This window comes from Myodes glareolus, chromosome 2 (genome assembly GCF_982192425.1).
Source record: "Myodes glareolus chromosome 2, mMyoGla1.1, whole genome shotgun sequence".
NCBI lineage: Eukaryota > Metazoa > Chordata > Mammalia > Rodentia > Cricetidae > Myodes > Myodes glareolus.
The window spans coordinates 64,456,694-64,472,376 of NC_142027.1; the positions used below are offsets into that span (position 1 = coordinate 64,456,694).

The window sequence follows — 15,683 nt, forward strand, 5'->3', positions numbered from 1 at the left end:
AACGAAACTGAAACCTTGCAGCCGGGGTTTCTGGGGCAAAATAAATCTTTGCTCTGTCGGGACTGTACAAAGTCCCTGAGCCGCTAGCGAGCAAGACGCCGACAGCCATGGCTTCCAGTCCCTGCCCGCCTTCCCCGCTACTCGTGCGCCTGCCTGAGTCCATCTCCTGGGCCCACAGGAAACTAGAGATATACTTCCAGAGCCGGGCCTCGGAAGGCGGGGAGTGCAGTGTCCTGCCCGTGGGCCCCAGCGCCCCCAACACCTTCCAGGTGAACTTCCTAGAAAGGGCAGGTGAGTCGGGACAGCAGAACCGGGCCAGCTTCCAAGGAGAGCCCACGGGAGTGTGGCACTGCTTCCAAGGAGAGCCCACGGGAGTGTGGCACTGCCTGTGGGAGCCGCTGCCGCCTACAAGACTTTCTCCATTCCACAGTGGGGGACAGAGCCTTAGATGTGCCCAGCCCCTGACTTGGTTTGGCTGCTTCCTAGGGATAGTTTCCTTTAGCTGAGGTTGCCAATTTTCCCTGCAGTCCGACTGGAGAGGAGAAAGGGAAGTGTGGGGGTGGGGATCTGGGCGGGAACCCAGAGTCCTGTGCTAGCCTGGCAAGAGCTCCACCAACTGAGCTACACCCAAAACACTTTTCTGTTGTAAATAATGGTTCCACTGATTGGTTTGTTTGTTTGTTATTATTTGCTTGTTGGGGAGAAAGTGGTTTTTCGAGACAGGGTTTCTCTGTCTAACAGCCCTAGCTGTTCTGGAACTAGCCCTTGTTGTAGGCGCTAATCACATCTGGGATTAAAGACGCATGCACCACCGCCAGCCCATTGACTTGTTTTTTAAGGATTACAAAAGTAATTTATGATCACTTAAAAAAAAAGTCAAAAGAAAAATTCCTTGGAGATGCACAATGGGAATATTATCATGTATTCTTTTCTGTGAAACAGCTATTGTATATACATTTAATTCATTCTGAACTTTTGGGTTATTAGTTTGGCAGGGATTTACCTACATAACTATACAATATCATTCTTTGTCATTGAGATGAGAGTTTAAGACCAATTCAGAAGCATAGACTTGCCCTCACCACTTTGAGACAGGTGACGTCTTGCTACATCCTCTTGACTGGCCTTGGACTCGTGATCCCCTTACCCTTACCTCTACCCTTAAAGTGCTAGGATTATTAGTGCATACCACCAGACCCAGACTAGAAACATGGCTTCTAATAACCAAATGATGTTCTACAGTAAAACTTAAGCTGTCTATTTTTGAGTTCCAGATAACTTTTTCCCATCAATATCCTGCTATTCCAGAATGCCAGATACAACTGCTCAGGTCCTCTGTTTTTATTGGGACACAAAACTCTTCCTGGGGAGACACAACACACATTTCCACTCACCTAAGATAAGGAGCCCACAACAGACCAAAGGAAGGATCCTACCAAAGCCCAAGATGATGAATTAATGACTTTTATTAAGGTTTCTTTCTTTTCTTTTTTCTTTTTCTCTTTCTTTCTTTCTTTTTCTGTTTTTTTTTTTTGTTTGTTTGTTTGGTTTTTTTAAACAGGGTTTCTCTGTAGCTTTAGAGGCTGTCCTGGAACTAGCTCTTGTAGACCAGACCAGGCTGGCCTTGAACTCACAGAGATCCGCCTACCTCTGCCTCCCAAGTGCTGGGATTAAAGGTGTGTGCTGCCACAACCCGGCTTATTGAGGTTTCTTACAGGAGTATGGGTGAGGGGTTACTTACAGGAACAGAAATGACTCAAAGACAGCTGCATCACCAAAGTCCAGGTCAGCATGGGTATTGTCTCACAAAGTTGGGAACTTGAAGCACATTGCATAGGCCGTAGGCAGCTCAGCAACTGGGAGAGTATCCTTTTTAGGTGCCTCAGTGGATCTAAACCTCCTCCAAGTGGCTCTGCAGGTTTCTGTTTCTTCCAGGCAGATGTATGGTCTTGGTCTCCTTGCAACTTGGCTTGTCAGAGAGCCTCCTCTGCAGTGCTGCTTTTCTGAGTATTCCTTGCAGCTCTGTCCTGCCAGTCTCAGAGGGGCTCTCAGCAGTCTTTATTGATTACTCTAGCAGGGAAGAACCTAGTGAATCTGGTCAGATTCAGGGACTTCCTGCAGCCTATTTAACTTGTTTACCTTCTGGCTTTAGGAACGTTCCTGCAGGATAGAATGTTTCAATCTTGAGGAAATTTAGACAACAGTCCTATATCCTAGGGTTCATCCAACTAAACAATACAACATAACATGTATTTCCATAGTGTTTACCTTGTGTGAGAGATTAAAGCCATCTAGAGATTCTTAAAAGTGTATTGAGGGCCATGTGTGCAGGCACAGGACTTTAATCCCAGGACTCTGGAGGCAGAGACAGGCAGATATCTGTGAGTTCAAGGCCAGCCTGGTCTACATAGGGAGTTCCAGGGAAGCAAGGACTACGAAGTATGACTATATCTCAAAAACAAAAAATCAGAGCTGGAGAGATGACTCAGAGATTAAGAGCACTGGCTTCTCTTCCAGAGGTCCTGAGTTCAAGTCCCGGTGTGTGTGGTGACTCACAACCATCTGTTATGAGATCTGGTGCCCTCTTCTAGCAGGCATACATGCAGGCAGAACACTAGACACGTAATAAATACATCTTTAAAAAATAAGCAAGCAAACAAAAACCTCATAGAATATGGGTAACTTGTGTGAAAGTCCTAAACCTATAAGGGACATCTCTGGATTTGGTGCCTTAAGACATTCCTAGAATCGACCAAGAGAGGACACGGGGGGTCATCTGTAAGTTCCCTCTCATTTCCGTGTGACTGTGTGTGTTTCATGTCTCCCCTGAAGCTAAGGAGAAAGTACTGAAAAAGAGAGAGCACCAGATGGTGGTTGAAGGCAAACCTGTGACCATTTTCCTGGAAACCACGAAAAAGCCAGTGGAGGACCCAAGCTCCAGTCCTCCATCTTTGACACAGCCAGCTGAGGCTCCAAGCTCCAGACCTCCATCTCTGACGCAGCCAGCTGAGGCTCCAAGATCCAGACCTCCATCTCTGACACAGCCAGCTGAGGCTCCAAGCTCCAGACCTCCATCTGTGACGCAGTCTCTGGATGAAGCACTGTATGATGAAGGGCCTGTTTATAATTCTGATGACTCTATTGTCCAGGAGGTGAGTGTTGACAGAAGAGCTGGCACTGTTGCTACAACTGCCCCTAGATCACCGTTTCTGCCCTTTTGGTCCAGCAGCCTTAGCTGGGTGCTATCTGTGAGCTGGGCGCTGCTCTAGGTATTGGGCTACTGAGGTGAATAAACAGGGACAAGATTCCTGTCCTCATGCAGCCTGTAATGGGTAATGGGACCTGCAGACTGTAAGCAGGTAAATGAACTGAGAAAAAGCACTTCAAAGACAGAGGCATGCTAGGAGAATAAAGAAGGAGTTTTGTGTCAGAGAGGAACAGGGTGAAGGCACGCAAGGGGAAAATGGGAGACCTTCTTGCTGAGGTGACATTTAGCCTGAGGCTTAAATGATGAGAAGGCACCAGCCATTAACAAAATGCATTCAACAAATAGATAGATACTGTGCAAGGTGTGACAGACAATGTCATAGGGCTGGGGGCACAGACACAGTGTGGACTGCTCTTAGGGCCTTGACATCTAGTAAGGGAAACAAAGAAGAGTAAACAGATGTATAATAGAATTCTCTCCAGTGACAAGTGCGGGAAGAATAAAGGAGGGTGGGTACAGTGACAGAGCCACCATCCTAAACAGGGTGTAAACAAATAAACCCACAAGATGCTTCACCTAGAGAACATGAGTAAATTAAAGGACCTAGTGTAAGGGTCCGAGGAAACACTGAAGGAAGGAACCCAGACTCAAACAGTATGTAAGAGCAGCGTATGTGAGGCCGTTCACCTGTACAAAATGGCGACAACCCTGAGGGGAGCGGACAGGCTTCTTTTATGCACAGCTAAGGGGAGTTTTGATGACAGTTAGGTCACCTCAAATATAATTGGTTAAGCAGGCAACAGTTACGTTAGTACAATTTAATTGGCTGTGGTTGTAGTTTTACCATTTTGCTGCATACTTGGGAAAGGCAGGGAATGTTTTAGGGAGCTTACAGGAACTGTCCTTTTTGGTCCCTGCATTGAGGTACTGTAGGAGGTGCCTCAAGCCTGGTGTTTGCTGTCTTCCTCATTGTCCTTTTAGGAAACTGAAACTCAGGCCCAGCTGTAAAATGGGAAAAGTCAGACCTTTTGCTAGCTTCCTGGTTTTGTAGTAAGAACATTCTAGACTGAGGGAAGTACATGCACAGGCCTTACAGGAACTGAAGCTCAATGAGGCAAGAGGAGGGGGAGTCAGTGAGCAAGGGGGAGAGCTAGGGACAGGAAAGGGACAGGGTGTAGGATTTTAACCCCAGTGGGTGTTGAAGTCCACTCCTACAGGAATCAGCAAGGGGTACCTGGGCGGAGGTGTGAGGTTATAGGAAATGGCAGATTAAGAGAAGTGAAGACAGAAACAGGATAGACCAGGAGGACTGAAGGCAAATACCAAACAGCCCCATGTTTATTGCTCAGCCAGCTTTTATACTAAGTACAGTCAGAAGGCAGAACAAAGGGCGGTCCAGTCAGCTAGCCACCTCCCTGCACTGTCCTTGGCAGGGGGAAGAGGGGAGCTAAATCATGTTCCTTATAGCAGTCAGCTAAGCAGCTCTAATCTTTAATGAGGAGTGCCTCCTACTGGCACACCCCATCCCAAATCTTTTTTTTTTTTTTTTTAATGGTGAAAAAGTGTATATTTAGAATTAGCCGGCTGGGCTCAGTTTAGATGATTCCAATTTTGTTGGCAACATCCAGAGCATCATAATCAGGAGCCAACCGAACATATGCCTTCTTCTCTCCATCGGGCCTTATGAGGGTGTTGACTTTGGCCACATCAATGTCGTAGAGTTTCTTCACAGCCTGTTTGGTCTGGTACTTGTTGGCCTTGACGTCCACAATGAACACCAGTGTGTTGTTGTCTTCTATCTTCTTCATGGCTGACTCGGTGGTCAGGATGGCATAGTGGTCAAGCTTCCGGGGGTATTTGGGCTGCCTTCATAGCCGCAGAGTCTTCGGCCGCCGAAAGCGGATCTTCTTCTTTTTGTGGCTGTGGACGCCTTTTAGCACTGCCTTTTTGGCTTTCGAGCCCTTCACTTTAGCTTCAGCTTTGGGAGGGGCAGGAGCTTCCTTCTTCGCTTTAGGTGCCCTATGGACGAAAAGGTGGCCTAACAAAACAGTGGTTAGATACCCCGAAGTAGGTGGCAATGCCTTAACCATATGCGTGTTGTTAGGCTCAAGGGCCTCTTCCATCCTTGTCAAGGGGAGTGTTAACCTCTCCTTTCATACAACACCCATCCCAAATCTTAATAGATAATGTGTTCTTTCTCAGGGGCAAAAATGCTGTTTTCCACGGGCTTAATCAGAACTTTCTTGCTGGAAAAAGCAGATCAGACAAGCAAGCTTGAACTCAAATGACTTCTTTAAGTCAGAAATGACTCCAGATGGAAACTGAGTCACACGTGGGCTCCCACAAATGGGAATCTTCACCTGATATTTTTGAGCCTGATGATGAGGGATCTGGATTGCACTTTAAAAAAAAAAGATTTATTTATCTTAGCTATATGAGTACTCTATGTGCATGTAGGACTATACGCCAGAAAGGAGCATTAGATCCCATGACAAATGGTTGTGGAAATGAACTTAGGAACTCTGGAAGAGCAGCCAGTGCTCTTAACCCCTGAGTCCTTCTCCAGTCCCTGGATGGCCCTGGTAAAGGGTGACTCTGGCTGCTGGGTTGAGCACAAGTGTAGGAAGGGGCCAGGAAGGTGACGACAATGACCTAGATTCCCGACAGTCCTGACAGAGGACTGACAAACAAGCTGAAATTTGGAAACATCCTGAAGCTGTTATCTAGAGAAAGAAGGTTCCAAGTGGATTAAAGATCATCTGCAAGGGGCTGGAGAGATGACTCAGGTTAAGAGTACTGACTGCTCTTCCAGAGGTTCTGAGTTCAATTCCTGGTAAACCACATGGTGGCTCAAAACCATCTATAATGAGATTTTGTGCCCTCTTCTGGCATGCAGGCAGAATACTCTATACATAATAAATGCATCTTAAACACAAAAAGGAAAAGCAACAACAAAAAAAGATCATCTTCAAAAACCTTGAGTGGAAATAAATCATTAGATATTTTTGTTTACATTACACTCAATTTGCCTATATCCCTTTTCTCCTAACTAACCTGAACTTTCTATTGCATCACTGCACTTCTTAAAACCAAGATGTAAAAGGACTTAGTAACTTTGCATGAGGTAAGTGTTTCGGCTTTTGTGTTTTCTTAAAGTAAGAGGGTAACAAAAAGTGTATTGACATGGGGGCTAGAATCTTTCTTGGATTTAGAGCTACCTTTGAAGCTCACAAACTCCTTGAGGACCACAGCAACTTCACAGAGAGTAATGTTGCCTTCTCCACACCCTCAGTCCCCAGGGTCAAGCAGATAATGTTGTCTTTAGATACAGATCTATTAGAAAATGTTGGCACGCAGGTTTCATTGCAAACCAGTTAGTTACGTGGACCTCTGGAATGAGTCCTGGCCTTGACTTTCTTTGTTTAATTCATCTTTGAACTCCCCCAAGGTGAGTCTAATGTTCACATGGGGCTGACAAGTCTGGCTTGCAGCAGAATGCTCCTCTCAGCAGATTTAAAGGGGTCAGCCACCGCTTAAAAAAGAAAAAAGACAGGAAAAAACGATCGTGGTCTTTTGTGTGTTCCTGGTGTTCTCCTGAAGAGGGGTCATATCCGAGAGAGCTAATTTGTACCTGTACCTTTTAAACTTTCAGGTCTTTCTTGCTGTGACCGCTGAGCTGAACTGTGAGCTGCTCTCCAAAGAGCAGAGGGCACACATAGCCTCTGTCTGCCCTGGCGTCAGAAGCGTGGAGGGTAAGGATGGAATTGCCAAGGTGTGTGGCAGCTTCAAAGATATTGAGAAGATACATCACTTGTTGAGTGTGAAGCTTTTGGAAAGTGAGCAGAAACAGAAGTACCCAATGCACAAATACACCCCTTCCGATGTGGAGAGAGAGCCACCCAGCCAGCAAGACTTGGGCAAGGGCTTTTCTTCTTCGGAACCAACAACCGGTTTAGATGTTTCTGAGAGCTGTTTTGAAGTTCCTCTATTTGTTCTTGAATATTTCAGACATGCCTATCCTGGTAGAATAGAGTCCATAGAGAATAAATTTGGTGTAAGCATTGAAGTCCGAGACAGTACTCCCAATATGGCCTCTGTACACTTCACCACCAGCCAACAAGGCAATTTAGAAGCAGCCTGTGAGTCTTGTATCAGAGACTTTCAGAGATGCACCCAAGCTCTGAAGCAAGACTGCGTCTCTTTAGAGGACCCTCAGAGAGCAATGGAACTCAGACAGGAGTTGAATCGCTGCTTCCCAAAGCTCCTGATAAAGGGACAGGGAAGAAAGCTAACTCTCCTCGGGTCTCAAGCTGACATTTCAGCTGCCACAGAAAAAGTCTCCCAAACTTCCTTCAAGACTCCTGTGGAAATAATGTCCTCTGGTTACATGACAGGGATTCAGGTTGATTCGACTCACTTCAACCTTCTAAAACCAGCATTGCTCCAGGAAATCTCAGAGATAGAGCAGAAGTATAACACTTGTTTAAAATTCCAGGAGAAAACCCAGAAAACCTGCATTCTATTTGAACCCAAGGATAAGGAGGTCGACCTGTCCGTGCACTCTTATGCCAGTTTCACTGATGCATTCCAACATGCCATGTGTCAGCTAACGACAGAAGTCCTGCCGCTGAAACATTTGGGCAAGGGAAAAGCTCACTTACAAAAGACCAAGTTTGTCGATGACTTAAAGGAAAAGCACCCAAATGTACACTTCGAGATATCTAAAGAATCAATGACTTTGATGGGTTTGCCGAATCAGCTTACACAGGCAAAGCAATATATGTTCAAAAGAATGGAACTGTCCCTACCGTCTGCAGAGAGCTTAAATGTGGATCATGAGATACCCATGGATATCGACAGGAATGACGCAAAGGCAGTTTCACCTCCTCTCAGAGGCTCTGCTGACAGCTCTGGGGCCTTGAAGGCAAATGGTAACGAAGATTCCTGTGCCATCTGCATGGATACCATTAGCAACAAGCATGTGCTCCCTAAGTGCAAGCATGAATTCTGCTCCTCTTGTATCAACAAGGCCTTGTCAATCAAGCCTGTCTGTCCTCTGTGTCAGATGTCCTACGGTATCCAGAAAGGGAACCAGCCAAATGGAACCATGACTGTCACCACTTCAAGACAGTCACTTCCGGGTTATGCAGACTGTGGCACAATTGTGATTCAATACATAATGCAAAGTGGCATCCAAACAGTAAGTGTACCAGAGGAACGTGAGTTTCTTTTGGCTCTGCTAGAGTTACCAGCACCCAAGGGGTTATCCTGTAGCCTCTTAGATGCTGATTTTCCCAGGACTCATTCAGTGATTGTGGTAGGGACATAATAGCTAGAGGCCATACTGTTCATTTAGAACTTCGATGTCTTTTCAGCTATTTCGACAGTGTTGGGGGAGAACCCAACCCCTTGTGCATGCCAAGCAAGCACTACCAAGCTGTGCATCTAGACTTTCATGTCTTTTTTTGAAGGTAGAGACCATATGTCAGGATGGGAGGAGATGGGTAGGTACAACTGTAATCTGAAGAGGAGAACTGTGAATTATTCAGAATATGAGCAAAACAGCATTTTCTTTTTGATCTACAATAGACTTCACCTATAATGCACACACCTTTAGTATAGTAAATTTCAGAGGCATGCCATTTTTTACTTAACATTTTCCTTTCCTCATACAGGATGAGCATCCAAACCCAGGAAAGCCCTACCATGGAACACAACGAACTGCATACTTGCCTGATAATGAGGAGGGAAGAAAGGTCTTGGGTCTGCTCAGAGAAGCCTTTAACAACAAGCTGATTTTCACAGTAGGGTACTCTCGAGTATCAGGAGCCTCTGATGTCATTACATGGAATGACATTCATCACAAAACATCCCCACTTGGAGGACCAGAAAAGTAAGAGCCCTTTGAAATATAATGGTTACTGAACAAAGAATAGGGGGTGTTAAGTGCTGCGGTTTATAAGGCTGTGGTATGAAAAGGCATTCTAGCAGTAGATGTTACCCAGTGTCTTAGCTAGGGTTTCTGTTGCTGTGATGACCAAAAGCACCTAGGGAAGAAAGGGTGTATTTGGCTTACATCTCCTGAGTCACTGAGGGAAGATGAGGCAGGAACTCAAACCAGGCAGGAAACTGGAGGAGCTGCTGCAGAGGCCATGGAGGGATGCTGCTTACTGACTTGTTTCCCATGGCTTGCTCAACCTGCTTTATTATAGTCACTCAGGGCCACCAGCCCATGGCGGCACCACTGACAATGGACTCAATATCAATCACTAATTAAGAAAATGTGCCAGGGAGTGATGGTGTATGCCATTAATGCCAGCACTTGGGAGGCAGAGGCCAGTAGGTTCTCTGTGAGCTCTGGTTTACAGAGCAAGTTCCAGGACAGGTTCTAAAGCTAAAAAGAGAAACCCTGCCTTGAAAAACCAAAACTAAAAATAAAAAATTGTGCCAGGTGGTGGATGGATCTCTTTTCGTTTAAAGCCAGCCTAGTCTATAGAGTGAGTTCCAGGTCAGGCTCCATAGCTACTGGGAAACCCTGTCTCAGAAAAGAAAAGAAAATGAAAGAAAATAGAAAGGAAAATTCCCTACAGGCTTGCCTATAGCCAGATCTTATGGAGGCAATTTCTATGTATAACCCTGGTTGTCCTGGAACTCACTCTGTAGACCAGGCCAGACTCCCTCTATGCTAAGACTAAAGTTGTGCTAAGACTGCACAACAAAGCAGATCCTCAATTGAGGTTCCCTCCTCTCTGATGACTCCAATTGTGTCTTAAAACTAGCCAACACACACAGCAAAATACTAATCCATAATGATAGCTTAATGAAAAAAGTATTGGTTCCAGCCAGGCAGTGGTGGCACATGCTTTTAATCCCAGAATTTGAAAGGAAGAGACAAGTGGAACTCTGAATTTGAGACCAGCCTAGACTACAGAGGAAGTTCCAGGGTAGCCAGGGCTATGTTGAGAAACACTGTCTTGAAAAAATTTGATCTCTCCAACTTTCTACTTGCCATTCATAATGTTTGCCTTGGTTAGTAAATTTTGTATCAAAGATGGGCAGGGTAGAGGCACAACTTTAACTGAAGTACTCAGGAGACAGAAGAAGGTGGATCTCTAAGCTCAAGGCCATCTTAGTCTACAGAGAGAGTTCCAGGATGGCTAGGTCTACACAGAGAAACCTTGTTTCTACACCCCCTCCCACCAAATGCATCAGAAGAAAGGAGTTTCAGAACCCAAAATGAATGGTGCCCAAGTTGATTTTAGGGTTTCATGTCAATTTGAAATGAAGATCCTAGGAATGTTATTTGCTTTGATTTTTGGTTTTTTTTGATTTATTTATTTAATTTTATGTACATTAGTGTTTTGCCTGCTTTTATATCTGTGTGAGGCTGTCAGCTCACCTGAAGTTACAGATAGGTGTGAGCTACCAAGTGGGTGTTGGGAATTGAACTTGGGTCTTCTGGAAGCACAGTCAGTGCTTTTAACCTCTGAGCCATGTCTCCAGCCCTGCTTTGGTTTCTTTTAAGGTCATCTTAGTCTCCCTCACCCCTGTCTTCCCATTGTTCACAAAGATGCTAAACTCACACGGATGAAACATGGTAGAAAAAAAGTCTTCATTATAAAGGGTCCCAAGATGGTGGGAGATGTAATTTGAAATCTGATTGTATTTTATAAAATTCAGAATTCCTCTACTTGTGAAATCCAAAAGAAAACTATCCTGAAACCTTGTCAAGTTTCCCAAATTGAAAGTCTTACTATTGGGCTGGAGAGATGGCTCAGCGGTTAAGGAAGGGCCTGTTCTTCCAAAGATCCTGAGTTCAATTCCCGGCAACCACATGGTGGCTCACAACCATCTGTAATGAGGTCTGGTGCCCTTTTCTGACCTGAAGGCATACACACAGACAGAATATTGTATAATATATATATATATAAAAGAAAGTCTTACTATCGTATGATTACCTTCTCTGTAGAATTTGGTAAGTGCATCAGTACTAGGAATGAGCTACGAAGTTAAGCAATCTGTCTGGAAAACAGGTGCTGGTCAGTCCGCTGGGCACTTCAATGACTAGATAGCAGTCTCTGTCTGATTGCCTGAGGATGCTGGATCCCAGAATACTACATTCTCAAATGTAAATTGTACAGATTTTGTTGTTGCTGTTTAGAGTCAGGGTCTCACTGTGTGGCCCAGGCTGGCTTCAGACTCACAGAGATCTGACTGCTGTCGCCTTCCCAGTGCTGGAATTAAAGGCCTGTGCCGCCATTCCTGGCTATTGTACAGATTCTTGAGAATTATTTGGGAGGACGCTAACAGGATTCCTTTTTCTTCATGCAGTTTTGGCTACCCTGATCCTCATTACCTGACACGTGTCAAGGAGGAGCTGAAAGCAAAAGGAATTGAGTAAGGAAAGCGCTGGGAAGCTGTCTGTCCACTTTAAAAAGAAGTGTGTTAGGAGGCCGCAGTAGGACAGGCCTCAATCTTTTTGTAGAAAAAACTTACAGCATTTTTCATGTTAAGTAGATGTAGTTTCTTTAAAAGTAGAAGTCTGCTTGCCAGTGGTTTCTAGAGTGTTTCTCTTTCTTGGAAGGCAAAATATGAAGGGCATGTGCTGGGGAGGTCATCCATAATGTGTGAAGACGTGAGCTCAGATCCGCAGCATCCACGTAGAAGTTGATGTGATGGCATAGACTTGTAAGCTTAGCCCTGGGGAGTGGAGACAGAAGGATTCCTGCAGTTCACTGTTAGTTAGTCTAGCCAAAACCAAAACCATGAGCTCCAGGTTCACTGAGAGACCTTGTCTCAAGAAATCAGGTGCATCTGTGTAATGTGGCGCGTGCCTTTAATGCCAGGAATTGGGAGGCAGTAGCAGGCCATCCCAGGCCAGCCTGGTGTACATAGCCCAAGCTCCAGGACAGCCAGGGCTACATAGTGAGACCGTGGCCAAAAACAAACAAAGCAAATATGAGGTAGACAGAAATAAAGACATTTAACATCACCCTCTGACCTCTAAATGCACCGGTAAATCTTCACACCTGTACACACACACACAGAGAAAAATTTTAGGACAGAAAAACATAAAGGATTTCAAATTTTTGCTGAGGAAGACTTATCTCATTCTTGTGTTCTATCAGGGTGCTGCCCAGTGTGAAGTCACCTTCTGTATCTTTCATTGAACCGCTGGCAGCTAGTAGAACCTCTCCTGCTGCTTGTTTTGCTTGATACATTGGTCTCTCTGTACAGTTCTTAAACTCTCTTTGTGGACCAGATTGGTCTTGAATTTCGATCTGCCTGCATCAGCCTTCTGAAGCTGGGGTTAAAGACATGTTCTACATACCTGATTGTATTTGTTTGTTTGGGGTTTTTGTTGTTGCCTCTTTTGGTTGGTTTAGTTGGTTTGGTTTTGGTGTTGGGACTTAGACCCAAGGGCAGTAAGTTCTATCCCAACACCTTTGATCGTTTTCCGTGGCCATCTCTCTTGTGGTATGTTAGTTGTTTGGTTTTTAATATATGCCTGGAAAAGTAAAACCCTTGTGTAAATGGGGAAGTGAAACCATGTGTAAATGGAAAGTTTAAAAACAGGATTGACTGGAAAAGAGCCCCACTTCCCTCCCTACCCACAGTGAGAAACATGCCCAGGAGGTCAGGCAACCTTTGATATAAGTAGAACAAGAAGAGTCTTATTTTTCAGGATACAGAACTTTTTAGGCAGTTGGAGCTTAGTGTATGTTTGTTGCCTGACTCAGCTCAGCAGAGGGATGAGCATATAAAAAGATGTACTCCTCAAATCTTTTGAGATTTTTTGTTTTGTTTTCTTTTCTTTTTTCGAGACAAGTTTCTCTGTAGCTTTGGTGCCTGTCCTGGAACTAGCCCTTGTAGACCAGCCTGGCCTTGAACTCACAGAGATCCATCTGTCTCTGCCTCCCCAGTGCTGGGTTAAAGGAGTGCCACCACTGACTGACCCTCCTCAAATTTTTGGCAGAAGCAGGACCAGGGACTTTGACATTCATTTGGAAAACAGTTTCTTAACCCAACATGTATTGGTGAGACGCTGGCCAGGCCTTTATCGTGGGCTCTACTCTTCCTAATCCTTGGAATCGGCCTCAAAGGGTGCACTCATCCCACCACAGACCTGAACATGGTTTTCACATTTTACCCCATATGTTATACTGTGCTTTTGAATATTTCCTGTTTTAAATTGAACAGATAAATAACCTTGCCTTAGTTTAACATTTTCTAATAACTGTTACCTGAAATGTAGTAGTTTGTTTTTTGCGTTTTGTGTGTTTTGTTGGTCTGGTTGTGGGTTTCGTTTTTTGTTTTTTTCTTATTTTTTGGTTTTTCTTAACCCTTTGACTCAATCCCACCAATCTATGTTGTCTCTCTTATAGTCTTTCTAATCCTTTCCCTGGACAAGAGTAAGAAGAACTAAACCTCCTGTAGGGTCTGTCTGACATGTCACAGTTCTCTGTGAGCAGTTTCCATGTCAGAAGAAAATCCTAGTAGAGAGTGTTCTGGTGATCTGTGTTCCACCCACTCTCCTAAATGGCAGATGAATGTCTTGAGCTCTTTCTTAAGACAAACGTGTATACATGAAAACATTTGGCCAGAAAATAGTAGCAAGCATTTATTAAGTAGTTACTCTGTGTGTGCCTTATGTTAATGTGATCAATTCAATTAGTAGCTCCAGTCTTTCCCCAGAAAACTGGTGTGCAGAGACTATTAGGTAGTCACCAAGGTAACATAATTAATAAGTGGAAGTGCTAGCTTTTACTTCAGTCCTGGTTTTGTGTTTTTGAAACAGAGTCTCATGTAGGCCAAATTGGTCTTGAAATGTAGCCAAGGCTTTTCTTCAACTCTGACCCTCCTGCCCACTACCCAAGTTCTTGCATATATCCTAGACTGATCTTCTTGTTGTTGTTGATTTCTCTTTTACTCTTTGGGGGGCCCGTCACCCAGCTCCGAAATAATCACACAGAGACCTAGTCTTACTTAAAGATGCCTGGCCTTAGCTTGGCTTCTTTCTAGTCTGCTTTTCTTCAGTTATCCTGTCTACCTTTAGCCTCTGGGCTTCTACTGTTCACTCTTGCTGTATATCTCTGCTTTCCTTCTTAGTCCATGTCTGGCAGTGTGGCTGGGTGCCTGGCATACTCCTACCCTTCTTTTCTTGTTCCCTGATCTCTGTTCCCAGATTTCTCCTTCTCTTTATTCTCTCTGCCTGCCAGCCCTGTCTATTCTTTCTCCTGCCTAGTTATTGGCCATTCAGCTCTTTATTAGACCAATTAGGTGTTTTTGGTAGGCAAAGTAACACAGTTTCATAGAGTTAAACAAATGCAACCTAAAAGAATGCAACACATCTTTGTTTCATTAAACAAACATTCTACAGCATAAGCAAATGTAACATATCTGCAACTAATATCCCACAAGCCATCTCTCAGGATCTGCCTTCCTCTGTCTCCCAAGTGCATGGATACATCATTATGTCTCACTTCTACATCCAGCTTAAACCTTTTACTGTTGATGATTTACCAAGTTTTTATCATTAAGACTAAGTGATCATTTTTTGTCATCTAATCTAGCAGTTTGATTTACTCCAAAGAAGCAAAAAAATTGGTTTCTGTTAACTTCTGGATCTTGTATTTCATAACATATGCATACACAAATTCAATATGATGTGAATGCTTAATAGCATTTAGATTTCTGCTTTTGCAGGTGTTATTATCTGGCTTAAATAAATTTAGGTTCTTATTTACAACAGATTTTGTGGTTTCCTTTATTTCTCATTATTTTTTCCTTACGTTGGAATTCTGAGTGTTTCCTATGATACATATGGTATACAGTGGTGTGTGGCATTACGTTTGATTATAAAAAAAATTATACTTCTCAGTATTTTTCCCTTCTAGAGAATATAGGTTGCTATAGAAACAAAAATAGACCACAGGGGCAGTGATATAGGTCAGAGGGTAAAGGTGCTTGCTGCTGATGTGGGATGTCCTTCTGTATATGTGTTGCTTTTATTGGTTATTAAAGAAGCTGCTTAGGCCCCGTTTGTCAAAGGACAAATTGGTACTGGCCCTGAGTGAGGCCTACCTAGAGAGGGTCTAGTGACGTGGAGGGTCCGGGTGTTTGTTGGGGGGGGGGCAGCATGCCTGCTCCTATCCAGGCTGTGGTACGCTGTGTCCCCCAAGTGCTTTTTGCATTTTTTTCCTTTTTAAAACATTTTTGAGACAATGTTTAAATGTAGTATAGAGTGGTTTCGAACTTCCGACAAGTGGCAAGACTCGAGCCTGGTTTCATGACTTGCCCTCTTCAAAAATCCCTAGAAAACCTTTCTGGTTTCTTTTTATTCCAGAAGAAAAAAAATTCACCTGTCAACATACATTTATTTGAGTCTGGCCTTAAGTCTTGAGGCTGCAGGGTCCTGGCGATTCCAATGATTTCAGGTGGGCACTGGGTAGAAAGACCATTTCTGGCAGTCAGG

General features: G+C 44.2%; 1 protein-coding gene and 1 non-coding gene across 2 annotated transcripts; one reads left to right on the plus strand and one right to left on the minus strand.

Moving 5' to 3' along the window:
• The first annotated feature begins 60 nt into the window (after positions 1-60).
• Positions 61-14,957, plus strand: LOC148122984 (E3 ubiquitin-protein ligase DTX3L-like). Its single transcript, XM_087901033.1, has 5 exons — positions 61-291; positions 2,833-3,152; positions 6,861-8,408; positions 8,884-9,101; positions 11,540-14,957. The coding sequence occupies exons 1-5, from the start codon at positions 108-110 to the stop codon at positions 11,607-11,609; spliced, it is 2,340 nt and encodes a 779-aa protein (XP_087757159.1). The 5' UTR covers positions 61-107; the 3' UTR covers positions 11,610-14,957.
• On the minus strand, positions 5,250-5,372 carry LOC146895638 (U6atac minor spliceosomal RNA). Its single transcript, XR_015000698.1, has one exon. It is a non-coding gene; the product is annotated as a U6atac minor spliceosomal RNA (small nuclear RNA).
• Positions 14,958-15,683: the final 726 nt, after the last annotated feature.

Bases quoted from the DNA above. Each gene is read 5' to 3' on its own strand.
- LOC148122984 (XM_087901033.1), top strand. From the start codon at position 108: ATGGCTTCCAGTCCCTGCCCGCCTTCCCCGCTACTCGTGCGCCTGCCT. The intron at 292-2,832 runs GTGAGTCGGGAC...TCTCCCCTGAAG, and splicing joins GAACTTCCTAGAAAGGGCAG to CTAAGGAGAAAGTACTGAAA. The intron at 8,409-8,883 runs GTAAGTGTACCA...TTCCTCATACAG, and splicing joins TGCAAAGTGGCATCCAAACA to GATGAGCATCCAAACCCAGG.